Here is a 15446-nt window from a genome sequence, read left to right as displayed (position 1 = left end):
AATTGTTAGAGTCTACAGGTAAAAAATATATTTTGTAAATAATTCAAGAATATCTCCAAATGTTGTAATAATACTAGCGTCTTCGTGAAACCGAAATCGCTTTTCATTTCAATTTATTCTCAAATTTGTGGATATGTCATTTTTCAATTGCTTCTGTATGTACATCAAATATATATTGAATATTTCAAATATGTTATACTGCTGTATTTGTTTTTGCATGTTCAACATCAGGGGCATTCTCGAAAGCAGCAGAAGAATGTTAACTGCAAATAATAGAAATCTGTTTGATGAATGAATGAAAAAATACTATTTTGAAACATAATAATGATATGTTTACATACAAATAACTTCCATTTTTTCATATCTTAGAAAACACAAAAATAAAATTTAAGCACTCATCACCTTTCTCATAGTTTGCATTGATGATGCACATTAGTTTTTTCTCTCCGGAATTCGGTAAATAAGAGAAAAGAGCACAAAATTTCAATTAGGTGGAATTATTCCACAACTATTTTAAACTGTTTGTTTATTTTTTCTGGGGCTCTTGGTAACTATAATTCATAGCAACTCAAACAGTGTTGCACGAATAGATAGTATTTGTTATTTTCAAGGGGTCGCTATATTTATGGTAACTGGCGGTAAATCGCTCACGAACACTTTTTATTCAGATTTTTCTTCGGAGTGTCTGGTCGTGTCGTCGGTTGAACGGTCGGTAATCAGTTCGGTAGTAAAAATTTTGTTGAACTGTCAAACAACTACCGAGCAGTTCTGTAAATCAAATAGAATCATCTAACGAATGGTTCGGTAATTATTTTCTTTTCATTTTTAATGCAATTCTGTATTTAAATAGATATTTAAGTATAAAAAAACAACACAAGTTACGTTTGTTTTTTCGGATTTGGGTATTTTACACAGAAACTAGTGAAGCAAATTAGATCCAGTGTCTACGGATTTACTGCGCTACAGATCACGAAAAAAGAAAAAAAAATATCAGTAGCAACCGGTAAAAATTGCAACTTAATGTCCCGTTTGATCAGAATTATGACCCAATCCGCACAATCCGTCGAATCTACCAGAAATTACCTTCGAACGATATATGTTGGCAGCAAGTGGACATAGCGATATGAAATTACTTTTCGCCTATTGGCAATTGTCGCAAAACTGAAATGTAGAGGCGCTGCTTGTTCAGAGATGATACTTTCAGCAAAAGCTGTCAAATCGGTAGGCAAATTTCTAATTACTCCACCTTTTCAACGATTTCTTTTGAAAACGGGAAAATTCATTTGAAAAATCATAGTAGAAGTGGAAGAAAAAGTTCTTACTCTGAGGTGGTCATGTTGATCTTAGTTCATTGTGCGAAATCTAACGTTTATTCAGAATAGAGCATTAAACTTGGTTTGTTTCCATTTTTCAAATGCCTGGAAATAACAAATAAAGTATCTAAAATAAATAGTACTCGATCGCTATACATTCTAGTACTCGAGGAATCAACATTACACTGGTTTCTGTTTAAGAAAATGTTGATCGGAAAAAAACCTAACCTTACCACCCGGTGAACGACCGCAACTAGGTTAAACCCGGGTATAAATAAACGATATAAAAAAAAACCTAACCTTACCCAATTTCACACATTTCTGGAGATTTTCCATGTTTAATCGTAGTTTACACTAAAAAAAAGTAGTAGTAATCACTTTGAAATCGATTTTCTTCTACTCCGAGTGTACTTTTATTGCTGATATCTATTTGTACTATTAAATAAACGATAACAATGTTGCAAATCACTACTGCCGATATGAAAATTTCCGTAGAGAATCCTCCTTTTCTTGGTTCCATTTTTCATTGGCAGGTGTCGCTACCGGTAAATCAGCTTTGCGACAATGTGCCAATAGTTTTGAGGAGTTCTGTTTTGAAAACATGTGCACCGGTACCTCAATCCGTTTGGTGAATAAAAACACACTTATTGAACATTTTATTAACTGCTTGACAGTCAGTTTTCACGACAATCAGTATTTACAGAAATTCGCTAATTGGAAGGAAAATTTTACCATACGGGTAGTATTTACTGTATAAGATTGTGAAGTGCTCCTTATAAATAGCACATTTAATTATAGAAATAAAAATAAGATAAATAAATGTGATATTTTATCATGAACTAAACTTTTTACATGAAATTGTATTTATTTTTTGTTCATGCACCAAAATTGCATGATTTGACAATGCTATCATCACAAGGTACGATCAATTGTAGTTCTATGGATGCATTTGTGCGTTTGCAATCTATTCTTCCTAGTATATACTTTGCCGCATATGTCACATTTATGCTGACTATCACCCATGTGTATTGACATGTGTTGATTCAGGTAGGAGCTAGTAGTCAATTTTTTCCCACATATGGTACATTTATACAACTCTCCCGTATGACTATGCATGTGTTTTTCCAAAGCTTCTTCGGTTTTAAAATCTTTGTCACATACAGTGCACCGAAACAGTCTCTCGCTCGAATGAATGCGTTCATGTCGCTTTAACTTTGAAAGTATCCAAAAGCCTTTGCCACACACATCACATTTATGGCGATAATCTCCCGTGTGAACAGTCATGTGTTGGACTAGGCTAGCGTTGGTTGAAAAATCTTTTTCGCATAGTGAACATTTATACGTCTCACCCCTATGAAGACGCTCGTGGTAATCGAGGGCTGCACGATTATGAAATCCTTTTCCACACACATTGCACGTAAGCCGGTAATCACCGGTGTGTACAGTCATATGCTTGGAAAGGGTGAATTTTGTGGCATAATGTTTTCCGCATACAATGCACTGATAAGGCCGTTCACCAGAATGCTTGCGTTCGTGCACTTTTAATTTTGATCGGGTCCTGAATTCTTTTCCGCATACATTGCACTTTTGACTGTCGCCTGTGTGAAAGTACATGTGCTCGTTAAGACTTGTTTCGCTTTGAAAATCTTTGTCACATACGATGCATTTGAATGGATTCAAACTTTCAAGGGTACTTTCTTGACTCTTCTGGATGGAAAGATCACTGGCATCAAAACTGTATGGATGATCTTCCGTGTGAAGAGACATATGTCCATTCAAACCATGTTTAGTTTTGAACTTTATCTCGCATATAGTACAGCCATACAATAGATTGTCATTATGAAGCCGCATGTGTACAATTAAAGAGTTTTTGCGAAAGTAGCGTTTGTTACACACTGTGCACTCATACGGAACCTCACCTGTATGGGTGTATTCGTGGTCCTTCAAGTGTGATCTGATCGTAAATCCTTTACCGCACTGATCACATTTGTACTTGTAACCATCGTGAATCTGCATGTGTTTCGGTAAATTAGAGTTACTGGCAAAGCCTTTCCCACACACAGTGCATTTGTAAGGTCGTTCTCCTGTGTGACAGTGCATGTGTCCAGTAAGAATTCTTCTGCTTCGAAAATCTTTGTCACATACGATGCATTTGAAGAGTTTGTCACTAGTCGGAATGGTATTTCGGCACATCAAATTTCTTCGATCTTTAAATTCTTTGGCACATACATCACGAGTGTACGATTCATCGTAGGTATGATATGGGAAATCGGTTGCTGCAATTGGAGATACAACGGAATTTCCTAATGGCTTCTCACTTTCCAATAAATCGTTTCGTGCATGAGACGAATCCATTTCACTGGAAATGTGAAAGTCGTCAGAAAGCAGAACCACGATACGTTACTTCCAACAACAAAAAACGACTTACCTAGGAGTAATCTCGTCACATGTACTAGATTCGTACGTATTTAGTTTTAAATCGAATTGTCGGCTGATATTTTCCTGCATGTTAACATTTGTTGATTTGTTTGTTGTTTTCTTGATAACGGTGACGGAAGAGTACCACACCGAAGAAAAAGTTCTTTTAGAATTTCATAGGTTGATGAGTTGATGGTCATGGTTATGTGAAAATTATTTATCAGTAAGTGCACTGATAAAAAATGTGGATTGAAATTTAAAAAATGTGGAAACCGATATTATACCATAACATACATTAAAATATATTGTGATATTTCGCAAGCCACCACGAAGCCACCGAAAAACGAAGAAATTTCAATTTTTTTCAATACATTTAATCTTTCATTTTTTTACTTATGCAGTTCAGTCGAATGGTACCTGCCAAAGAGTATTATTTCCGGTACTCATTTCGTTCATGTCCTTTATCACTCGCGTAAATATTAATCTGCTTACTCAACGAACAAAGATTCGCACATTGATCATTAACACGATGATTCTCCCCTATGAAGGCGCATGTGAGTTACGAGATATTCCTGTTGCTTGAAATCTTTGCCACATACAGTGCATCGAACTGGAGTTCCATTTGAATGGACGCGTTTATGCCTTTTAAGATGTGCAGAATTGATGAACACTTTGCCACACAAATCACATTTATGGTCACTTTCACCCGTGTGAATCGTTATGTGTTGTGTTAGATAGTCATTAGATGTAAATTTTTTTCCGCAAAAGCTACAATTATGCATGCTGCCCGTATGAACGCGTTCGTGGTCCAAGAATTTCGAACGATTGTGAAAACCTTTGTTACACACATTACACTTATAACGATAATCTCCGTTGTGAATAAACATGTGGTTGGTTAGGTTAGATTTAGAGGAAAAATCTTTTCCACATACAGTGCATTGGAAAAGCCTCGGCTGGCCTGTATGAATGTATTCGTGGTCTCTCAAGAGCGATTTGATCCGAAATAATTTTCCACACACATTACACTTATGTCCAGAATTACTTTTGTGCTTGTACATATGTTTAGTTAGGTAAGTCCTAAGGGCAAAGCTTTTTCCGCATACAGTGCATTGGTAAGGTAATTCGCCTGTGTGAAGCTTCATGTGCTTGGGAAGGGAAGATTTGGCATAATCTTTTCCGCATATGGAACATTTATGCATCTCGCCCGTATGAATGCGTTCGTGCACTTCCAATTGTGATCTGATCATGAATCCTTTGCCACACATATCACACGCATAACGATAGTTACCTGTGTGGAGGGCCATGTGGCCAGATAGAGTAGAGTTGGTGGCAAAATCTTTTCCGCATACAGTACACCTGTACGAACGGTCATCAGTGTGGGTGTTTTCATGACTTTTCAAACATTCTATGGTTAGGAATTCTTTGCCGCACTTATCACAGGTATGCCTTATATCATCCTTGTGAATAGACATGTGGTTGTTGAGGCTCATTTTGCCGTCGAAAACTTGTTCGCAAAAGACGCACTTCTGTATTTCAGTCTCATGAATCTCTTCGTGCTCGTTTAAGCTTGAGCGATGACGAAATTTTTGACCGCACACTTCACACTTATATCTACCGTCACTTCCGTGAATATACATGTGTTTGGTTAAAATAGTGTTAGATGTAAAACCTTTACCGCATACCGTGCATTCGTAAGGCCGCTCACCTGTATGGGTGTATTCGTGGTTTTTCAAAACTGACATGCACCTGAATTCTTTGCCACATACATCACACTTGTGCTTGTGGCCATTCTTGTGGACATACAGGTGATGGGTAAGGGAAGATTTAGTTGAAAAATCTTTTTGACAGACAGTGCATTTGTACGGTCGCTCACCGGTATGCGTATTCTTGTGGTCTTCTAAAACTGACCTGTACCTGAATTCTTTGCTGCACACATCACACTTGTGCTGTTTGTCACCAGTAGGCCGCTTGTCTTCATGTAATAAGACGTGCCTGCGAAGATTAGCCATTCGGGCGAATTGTTTACCACAATTCTGACATTTGTATTGATTGGGTAAATCGATTGGTGTAATGAAAGCTGTATCTGAGCAATTTACTGTTTCTTCCTTCTTGACTATATCATCCCGCGCAAGGACGGAGTCCGTTTCACTGTAAATAGAAACAATTTTAGAAGCTGAACTTCTTTTTTTTGTTTGTACTTGTCTCTCCAGACTGGCTTAGACCATGGTTGGTCCATCTTGCCAAGCTGAACCTCAACAACAGTTAATATCATACTTACCGTTGAGCATCTTTATTGTAACTATCAGAATCGTTAGCTTCTCGATGTCTGACGATATTTTGTTGAGCACTTTCAGTAGTCTGCATATTGTTATGTTAGTTTTCGTCGACAAATTCAGAATTATATTGGCGAGATGGATAAACAATGATCGTAGCCTAAAATATTATGACAGAACCTGACAACCAGTGATGCCACTTTTCGTTGAAGTCCAACCCAGTGGCAACAAAAAGGCGCTCTAGCCAGGCTATCGTAACCAGAAATGCCATTTATACAGATTTATCTGCATTATACAGATTTAATACAGAGTACAGATTTTATACAGATTTCTCAATTTAATACAGATTTATACAGATCTCACAAAAAGTAAGAAATAAAAAATTAAACTTTTGTCTCAACTATCTTTTAGTGTTTGATTCCAGTGACGAGATAAAAGTCTAACAATCAACGGACAAATCACAAATTATCTGTTGTGAAATCCATATATATTTTATATAATTTGAAACCAATTTGAACTGATATTCAAGGAAGTAATGGCATCATGAAACTTTACTGTCAAACTGAGGGTTGTATGACCCGACTTGACGTTGAATATTGGGCTTTGAAATTTCATGTCAAATTATGAAGTCAACAATTTCAAACTATAGATAAATATATGGATTTACAATTCAATTGTTGTGGATAAAGAAAAATTCTTGTGAGCGCGGAAATGACTGATTGAATCTACCGTCCTACAACCACAATCTATTGGAATAACATCTTTTGGCATCATTTTTTGTAAGAATTTCATTTTATTAGTGAATACAGATTTTTTATACATAGCAATACAGATTTTCTATGAAAATATCTGGCATCTCTGATCGTAACCAACATCTCGGTCCTTTGGGGTTTTCAAAGCTAGCAAGTAACTGAAAGCAAAGCAGCCATCTGACACCGGTATCATCGCGACTTTCAAATTGGCAAAAGTACCTGCACTTGATGTCCCAAAACACTGTCTGCTGTATTTTACACTCAGAAAAATATTATGGTTACAGTTACTATATAGAGGGCCAACTTGACCATGAGCGTATAGTGGTTTTCAGCCGACTATGAAATCAGATGATTTCAACAATAGTCAAGTTCATGTTTACTATGAATGGTATCGGCTCTAGAATAGTAATATTGAACAGTGTATTGTATGAATAACTAATACGATTGAGATGGTTAGCCTAACAATGACCGAATATTTTTTTTACATTGTAGTTTTTGCTATAACCAGAGTCATGGTTTTTTTGACATTTCACTTCCAGTTATTTCGAAACTAAAAGCAGTGGTTGATTCAACAATGCTGAAGATCAGCAAAACATGAGCTAATGTTGAAGTTTGATGAATTTAAATTTTAGAACAAGAAAACAAAATAGTTTCATGGAATTTTATTTTATTTCACATCATATTAAATGATGACATGCCGGGTAAAATGTTGATTAGCAACGTAGACACTGAGGAGCATTGTTTGGTAGCAGCAGTTGATCAAAGACTCTGGTGTCCGGTGGATTTTTTCCTGAAGCAGGAATGAGTAGCATGAAAGAAATTAATAACCAAGTCCAGATGTAAACCTCGATACCCACCTGCGATATATTGTTATTTTTTCCGTCGGATTTGAATTCCGGAAATCGGATGATATTCGTCGTTTTCATCAATCATTGGATGTTGTTTCAACAGCGACCGATAATGAATAATAAATCGTATACGAGACGTTGATTTCACTGGAAAACGTAGCCGTTGAAGGAAAAATTGTTGAAAAATTTAATTTCAATGACGGAAACTAGTAAGGCTACAAACTTTACTCACCTGCAAGACCTACCAAATTACACAAAGTCATCATATAAAATATTTTTTTCATGTCAATCACTGATGTGCACGTACGAAATTTTCTGCTATATTGTAACTTTATGTGACAATAACATAGAACATTCGTTTATTGACAATTTGTATAGTCAGCACAAATGAAATACATAGTCGAATAAAAAACAAAAAATACACGATAATGTGATTACTACATAAATTCTGTTGATATGGACTACATGAATAGTCTTTTCAAACTTCATAATCGTCTATCAAACAATGTATCTATTTATGGTAACATTTTTATACTGTGAACATATTCACATGGTAGCAATAACTATTTTGCTTCTCATATATCAAGGCTCAAGAACAATTTCACCTTACTAGAATTTGTGAGTTTAACTATTTGTTCTTATATTTGAGATGACTACCATTGTCAGTATGACCATGCCAGAAAAGTCATAAATACAAATAGTTTAGTCAAGTCGTAGTCTTTGTTGTCTAGTAATTTATACAATACAGATGGTGAATAGTCATATATCATGCTCTTTGCTACTATTTTAGCGTATAGTTGAAATGACAATGAAAAGCAGGTTGCGGTTACTATGGTTCTTTTCTCAGTGTAGCTAAACCGACAAGTTATTGTGAGAGAGTCGACTCAAAATTCACTAATTTTCGTGCTCTAAACTAGGTAAACCGTAAAACAATTGCATTACTGATTGTTTGTTTACGTTGCAATCAGCTGATTTTGAAGTTCCGATTTTGATCTCATCAAGATGGCGTCGTGACAGGGAGTCGAAGCAAAGTAAACAAAATTAAGAAAAATACAACATCATCGATTGTGAAAGTCAGTATTAAAATTTGGCCGGGTTTTTATATATTTTTTTTTCTTATGAATCGAATACTAACATACAAAAACGAGTAAAAATTTGGTAAAAAAATCGATTATCAATGATTTAGTAACTTTCCGTGGTATGTTTGATTGATATTTATGAAATATTGAATTCGAAAAAGTGAGGTTGGGTACTTTTTTCATATTTGGGAAATTCCTTGTTATGGTTGGATTTTGAGATTAATTGATAAATTATGATGAAAAGTTGTTTTACGCGTCCATTTACTCATGTTTTATCGTCTAAATCAAATCTGTATATGAACTGAAAATTTCAAATTTCATCCGAGATTTTCAAGTGTATAGGACAATTTTAAATCATATGTTTGATGACAACACGTGAATAATCATTTTTTACCCATATTTGTTAGGTTACATGAGTACAACGGAAGCAGAGATACCAGACCTGCAGATTTGTCTCTTTTGTTGTGCAGACTTTTGAAAATCGAATTTTTCGCAGACTTTCGTAAACATTCATTGACTTTTGCAACCCTGCCTGAAGATATTTGAAATTTTTACCTGGCATCTCTGAACAGAAAACATTCACGATCAAGTTCTTCTCATTCCTTCACATTCCGAGATTTTAAACGATGTCCCGAACTGCAGTTCACGTAAACCGATGTATTCACTATAAGGTTAAGTTAAAACTCTTCCGGTTTCCATTACATTGTTTATTGTGATATATTGGAACGTCACAACACATACTTTTTCTACATTTTTTTACCGGAGTTGTACATTTTTATTCTAAAAATATCTTACATGTCTTCTTAAACGTAGTACAAGATTCATCGTAGGCAATTTTTCAGAAATAAAATTGAATTGCTGTTCTGTTGTATCCTAAATGAATTTGCCTATCCTCAAACCAAACTTGCCACAGTATTCTAGGAATATTTTCACAAGTCACATTGAAGCCGACTATCGCCCGTGTGAATGAGCATGTGTCTTACAAGAGTTTGCTTTTGTTTGAAATCTTTGTCACAAATAGAACATTTGAATGGAGTTTCACGTGAATGAATGCGTTCATGTCGCTTTAAGTTATAATGATCAAAAAATCCTTTGCCACACACATCACATTTATGCTGATAGTCACCAGTGTGAATTGACATGTGTTTCGTCAGACAGTAACTAGTAGTTAAATTTTTCCCGCATATCGTACATTTATACAATTTGCCCGTGTGAACGCGCATGTGTCTAGTCAGAGTTTCTTCGTTTTTCAAATCTTTGCCACATACGATGCATCTGCATGATCTCTCACTTGAATGAGTGCGCTGATGCTTCTTCAGGTCTGAAGGTTCACAAAAACCTTTGCCACAGTGATCGCATTTATACCGATACTCACCCGTGTGAATAGACATGTGATTGTTGAAGCTGGAACGATCACGGAAGCCTCTGCCGCACACATCACATGGATACCTAGAATGATTTTCGTGAATAGACATGTGTTGGGACAGGCTGGATTTAGTGATAAAATCTTTTCCGCATACAGTGCAATTGTACGGCCGTTCGCCAGTATGAAGGCGCATATGCTCGGCTAGACATGTTTTCACTCGAAAATCTTTCTCGCATACGGTGCATTTGAAAGGACGCTCACTTGCATGTGTGCATTCGTGCTCCTTCAAATCCGAACGGTCGAAAAAGATTCTGCCACACACATCACACTCATTTTTATGCTCGTCCGTATGTCTACTCATGTGTCCAGTTAGGCCCGGTTTAGATATGAAATTTTTGTCACATATAGTGCATTTATATGATGGTTTGCTCTCATGATGACGCATGTGTACCGTTAAATAGTCCATTCGAGAATATCGCTTGTTGCACACGGTGCATTGATAAGGCCGTTCCCCTGTATGGATGTGCCCATGGTCTTTCAAAAGCAGTTCAGTCTTGAATCCTTTTCCGCACACGTCACACTTATGTATGTACTCTCCCGTGTGTACAGGCATGTGAGTATTCAGGTAAGCTTTAGTGGAAAAACCTTTCCCACATACCGTGCACTGATAAGGCCTCTCACCAGAATGAACATTTTGGTGAGATTTCAAAAGTGATTGGAACATGAATTTCTTGCCGCACACGTCGCACTTATGCCTGAAGCCCGTGTGTCTCGACATATGTTTATTTAGGCTCGAGTTAGTGGAAAAATCTTTTCCACATACCGAACATGGATGAAGCTTTTCACCTGTATGGATGTGTTCGTGATCTTTCAAAAGCGACTTGTACACGAATCCTTTACCGCACACATCACATTTATGCCTGTAATCACCCGTGTGTACTGACTTGTGTCGGATAAGGCCAGAGCAATTGGCAAATTTTTGTCCGCATACTAAGCATATGTAAAGTCGTTCGCCTGTCTGATTGTGCCCGGAATGAGAATGATTTGAAAAATCCGTGGTTTGAGTGGAAGAAGGTACTGGACTACTTGACGTTTCCTCCTTTATGGGTGTCGTGTCAGTGCGTTCATGATCAGATGTCATTCTACTGAAAATACTAGAGCTAGAACTGACGAAATTTCAGTAAGTATGACAGTAAACATTTTTTCTTACCTTCGTATACTATAACTGATTTTGTGTTCTTCAAAATAGATTCATTGTCACAGGTTATAGATTGTATTCGAATTAATGAAAAATCTCAGACTTACACACATGTGTTGATGAATATCAATTCCCTTATTGTTCAATATGCTGGACCACATCAATGTAGTACCCGTTCATTTTTTACGGCAACCTTCTGGTTGGGGTTACATCGATTGAGATTAAGTTGGTTATTGAAACCGCCACTGCCAATTAATTTTAGTTCAGTGTCCAGCTCACAAAACTACCATTGATATCCTGGCTATACCGTTTCACCGGAAGTATAGTATCGACTGCACACGCTCGAATGTTAGTGCAATCCTAATTTAACTACGTGTGGTACCAGTTGCAAAAATAAAGCAAATAAACGGTATAAATTATACTTGGTATGTTTAGAGATGATTGTTTATTTTTATTACCACAGATTTCAAGATTCTTTCCCAAAACACAGCATTTCAGTTGACAACTTCAGCTTGAAATATAAGAATGTAGATCGATTAATCGAGTAATCGATTAATAACCTACACTCAAAAAAATCGATACAATAAAACTACGTGAAAAGTCTTTTCGATTTTGAAAACTCCATATTTGCTGAAGTTTACATGAGCTGCGAACAATCATTGGGCCATAAATGAATGTGAAATGAAACGCCCTAAGTCAAAATGACCTTCACAGAAATCAGATTATAAGAACTGAAATGTATTCACCAGTAGTATTTATACATGGTCGATAAGATTTGTCAACCGTCAGTGTTGGCAACTGTTAACTAAATCTGTACATATAAAGCTTAGGAATAAACTCACTTCGTTTTAGTAACCTGAATAGTGTACACGCGTTTTTGATACTCCGAAAACCTGAAAAGATAAGAAAGTAAAAATTAATAAAAAGTTCTAAAATCTAAAGTGGAAAGTTACAAAAGTGGCGACGAGGCATATATTTTTTTTCGTAACTGAACGGAAGAAGTTAAAAGGATCCAAGATTTCCACGACAACAGAAGCTGGGTGTAATTTCGGAAAATTAGACACCACATGGTTTCGGACCTGCAGCCATCAAGGAAATCTATTGTTAGGAAAGATTTGAGTCGGCGTCCTTTTTCGGATAGACAGCCATTGTAAGTCGGATTGGCCTTTGTATTTTCGGTCGACGGTGTGTCGATAAGCCATTGGAAGTTTAGAAAGCTCGATATTTTTGTGACGATAAATAAAGTGATTAATTACGGGTGAGACTGAAAATTTTAAAATTGTTGATACAAGAAGGCTGGCAAAGGCCGGACGAGGACTGCGGTAAGTCACTTTAAGCTATTATATAAAAGTGAAAAGAATTGACGAGATATTTGGTGTTTTTTTTATTTTTTCTTGTTTATTCTTGTCTCTCCTTAATGGATTATACATTGCTATTGGATTATTGTGCTCCTTGATTGATTGGTGGAAAATTTATGATTGTTTTTATTTATTCACTGATTTCGTCAATTGTGTGCTGTTTCGATATATATTTTAAATTTTTTTGATATTGAATCAATTATATAGAAGAATACTTTTTGAGTGAAAAACAATTGTTTTTAAAATGAGTTTGGCTTCATCTATAGAGCCATACCGTAAAGGTACCTCCTTCGGGGATTGGGCCGAGCGGTTATCTTTTACGTTCGAAGCCAATGAGGTGGCTGAAGCAAAACAAAAATCACATTTTATGAACTTATGTGGGACTTTTGTTTATGCTCAATTGAAAATGTTGTATACGAAAGATGCTCTTATAGCAGCAACTTATGCTGATATAATTAGCAAGTTAAAGCAGAAGCTAGACAAAACTGAGCCTGACTTGGTTCAACGCTTTCGGTTTAGTCATCGTGTACAGCAGCCGGATGAATCAGCCGAGGACTTCGTACAAGCAGTAAAACTGCAGGCGGAGTTCTGTGGTTTCGGAGAATTTAAAAACTTAGCGATTCAAGATAGAATCCTAGCCGGTCTGCGCGATGAAAACCTCAAGCAGTTATTGTTAAACGAAGAAAAATTAACGGTTGAGTCGATGGATAGATTCATCACAACATGGTGTATGGCGAAGGATAATGCCCGCACTATGAAAGTTAACAGTTTCTTTCCGGATTTTGGAACAGTTTCCTCTCACAGTTCATATGGACCACCGGAGAACATCAATTTAATCAGAAGACCAATTCATGAGCGGTTAGGTGACAAGGGTTACAAATATAAACAAAATTTTAAAGCACATCACGATAGTAAACCCACCACTAGTAAACAGTACACGAAACAGACATATAGATACAATAACAGAAATGATTACAATAATAGAAATACTAACAACAGATACAATAATCACTACAATAACAGACATAATCAATACAATAACGATCATTTGGACAAAAAATTTAAACGAAATTATACAGAAATGATATGCGATCACTGTGGGGTAAAGGGTCACATAAAAAGAAAATGCTTCAAGCTAAAAAATCTTAGGAGAGACACAGTAAGATTTGTGGACACAGCAAGACCAGGTACAAATGCGGAAAAAGAACTGACGACACTAATGAGCAAGATGGAGACAAATAAAACAAGAGACACGGACAGCGAAGAAGAATGGGCCGAATGGAACCCAGGTGATTTACAATGCATGCATGTTGAGTCTATTTATAAAATAAGTAAACCTTGTTTAATTGATGTGTCGATTGACAATATTATGATCCAAATGGAAGTTGACTGTGGGTCAACGGTAACTGTTATGGGAATAAATCATTTTAAAAGTCTCTTTAACAAATCCTTAAAGAAAAGCGACAAACAGTTGCTAGTTGTAAATGGTTCTAAACTTGAAATTGAAGGGGAAGCAAAGGTTTCGGTCGCATTGAATAGTGTTGAACATATTTTGAGCTTAATAATACTAAACACAAATTATAAATTCAAGCCTTTATTCGGTAGAAATTGGATAGACATATTTTTTCCAAGATGGAGAGAAACCTTTTTAAGTAGAAATATTATGTATGGGAATGTAAACAACACAATAATTTCGAAAAGTGAAAATTTTAAAGATGAGATCAAATCCAAATTTTCAGAAGTATTCAAAAATGATTTTTCTACTCCCATCAAGGGATTTGAGGCAGATTTGATTTTGAAACGGGAAATCCCAATTTTTAAAAAAGCTTACGACGTACCCTTTAGACTAAGGGAAAAAGTTTTAATATATTTGGATAAGTTGGAGAAAGAGAATGTAATAACGCCGGTAAAGACTAGCGAATGGGCATCACCTGTGATAGTAGTTATAAAGAAAGATGACCAAATTAGACTAGTAATTGATTGCAAAGTTTCGGTAAACAAAGTTTTAATACCGAATACTTATCCCTTACCTTCTGCTAATGATTTATTTGCTAAATTGGCAAATTGCAAGGTTTTTTGTTCACTTGACTTGCAAGGCGCATATACACAGCTAGCCTTGACAGAACGATCTAAGAAATTCATGGTGATAAATACTATTAAAGGTTTGTTTACTTACAACTGGTTACCACAGGGTGCTTCTTCTAGCGCCTCAATATTTCAACAAGTTATGGATCAAATACTGAATGGTATTACTGGAGTATATTGCTATCTAGACGACGTACTGATTGCGGGTGAAAACCTGAACGATTGTCGTAATAAACTGTATTTAGTTTTGGATAGGCTTGCGAAGGCAAATATAAAAGTAAATCTAGAAAAATGCAAATTCTTTGTTTCTCAATTAAATTATTTAGGACACATAATAAGCGAAAAAGGGTTACTACCTAGTCCAGAAAAAATATCTACTATTCAAAGAGCAAAAGTGCCAAAGAATGAGAATGAGTTGAAATCCTTTTTAGGATTAATCAACTATTATAATAAATTTGTTTCTCATATGTCTTCCAAATTGTTTTATCTTTACAATTTGTTGAGAAAAGATGTAAAATTCGTTTGGGATAAAAATTGCGAAAAAGCATTCCAAGATAGTAAGCAATCTTTGATATCAGCGAACATTCTAGAGTTTTATGATCCCAGGAAAGAAATTGTGGTCGTGACCGATGCCTCAGGCTATGGTCTTGGAGGTGTTATGGCACATGTAATAGATGGCATAGAAAAGCCAATTTGTTTTACTTCTTTTACGTTAAATGACGCGCAAAAGCGATACCCAATTCTTCATTTAGAGGC

At 36.0% G+C, this 15446-nt stretch overlaps 3 protein-coding genes across 8 annotated transcripts; all 3 read right to left on the bottom strand.

Annotated features, from left to right (window-relative positions):
• Positions 1-2215: 2215 nt before the first annotated feature.
• On the bottom strand, positions 2216-3937 carry LOC131426365 (zinc finger protein 600-like). Of its 2 annotated transcripts, none has more exons than XM_058589043.1 (2): positions 3742-3937; positions 2216-3672 (listed from the first exon to the last, which is right to left on the bottom strand). In XM_058589043.1, the coding sequence occupies exons 1-2, from the start codon at positions 3819-3821 to the stop codon at positions 2226-2228; spliced, it is 1527 nt and encodes a 508-aa protein (XP_058445026.1). In that variant the 5' UTR covers positions 3822-3937; the 3' UTR covers positions 2216-2225. The 2 variants fall into 2 exon arrangements, with proteins under 2 accessions (XP_058445026.1, XP_058445027.1); XM_058589044.1 differs by having other exon boundaries at positions 2216-3589; positions 3742-3842.
• A 134-nt stretch (positions 3938-4071) lies between these two features.
• LOC131426363 (zinc finger protein 160-like) lies at positions 4072-6168 on the bottom strand. The gene is made up of 2 exons (XM_058589037.1): positions 6010-6168; positions 4072-5879 (listed from the first exon to the last, which is right to left on the bottom strand). Exons 1-2 carry the CDS (start codon positions 6093-6095, stop codon positions 4253-4255), a joined length of 1713 nt encoding a protein of 570 aa, XP_058445020.1. The 5' UTR covers positions 6096-6168; the 3' UTR covers positions 4072-4252.
• Positions 6169-8859: 2691 nt separating this feature from the next.
• On the bottom strand, positions 8860-11491 carry LOC131426364 (zinc finger protein 665-like). Of its 5 annotated transcripts, none has more exons than XM_058589042.1 (3): positions 11355-11491; positions 11260-11287; positions 8860-11203 (listed from the first exon to the last, which is right to left on the bottom strand). In XM_058589042.1, exon 3 carries the CDS (start codon positions 11188-11190, stop codon positions 9613-9615), a length of 1578 nt encoding a protein of 525 aa, XP_058445025.1. In that variant the 5' UTR covers positions 11191-11203; positions 11260-11287; positions 11355-11491; the 3' UTR covers positions 8860-9612. The 5 variants fall into 5 exon arrangements, with proteins under 5 accessions (XP_058445025.1, XP_058445024.1, XP_058445023.1 ...); XM_058589041.1 differs by having other exon boundaries at positions 8860-11194; XM_058589040.1 differs by having other exon boundaries at positions 8860-11191.
• Positions 11492-15446: the final 3955 nt, after the last annotated feature.

This window comes from Malaya genurostris, chromosome 1 (assembly GCF_030247185.1).
Source record: "Malaya genurostris strain Urasoe2022 chromosome 1, Malgen_1.1, whole genome shotgun sequence".
Taxonomy (NCBI): Eukaryota; Metazoa; Arthropoda; class Insecta; order Diptera; family Culicidae; genus Malaya; species Malaya genurostris.
Note: the sequence above shows the minus strand (reverse complement) of the source record. Positions and strands in the feature narration are given on the sequence as shown.

What these genes read in the sequence shown, in the direction of transcription:
- LOC131426363 (XM_058589037.1), bottom strand. Translation starts at nt 6,095, where the DNA reads ATGCAGACTACTGAAAGTGCTCAACAAAATATCGTCAGACATCGAGAA. An exon ending in TACAATAAAGATGCTCAACG is followed by an intron (nt 5,880 to 6,009) that starts GTAAGTATGATA and finishes TTCTATTTACAG; the next exon opens with TGAAACGGACTCCGTCCTTG.
- LOC131426364 (XM_058589042.1), bottom strand. Translation starts at nt 11,190, where the DNA reads ATGACATCTGATCATGAACGCACTGACACGACACCCATAAAGGAGGAA.
- LOC131426365 (XM_058589043.1), bottom strand. Translation starts at nt 3,821, where the DNA reads ATGCAGGAAAATATCAGCCGACAATTCGATTTAAAACTAAATACGTAC. An exon ending in TGTGACGAGATTACTCCTAG is followed by an intron (nt 3,673 to 3,741) that starts GTAAGTCGTTTT and finishes TCACATTTCCAG; the next exon opens with TGAAATGGATTCGTCTCATG.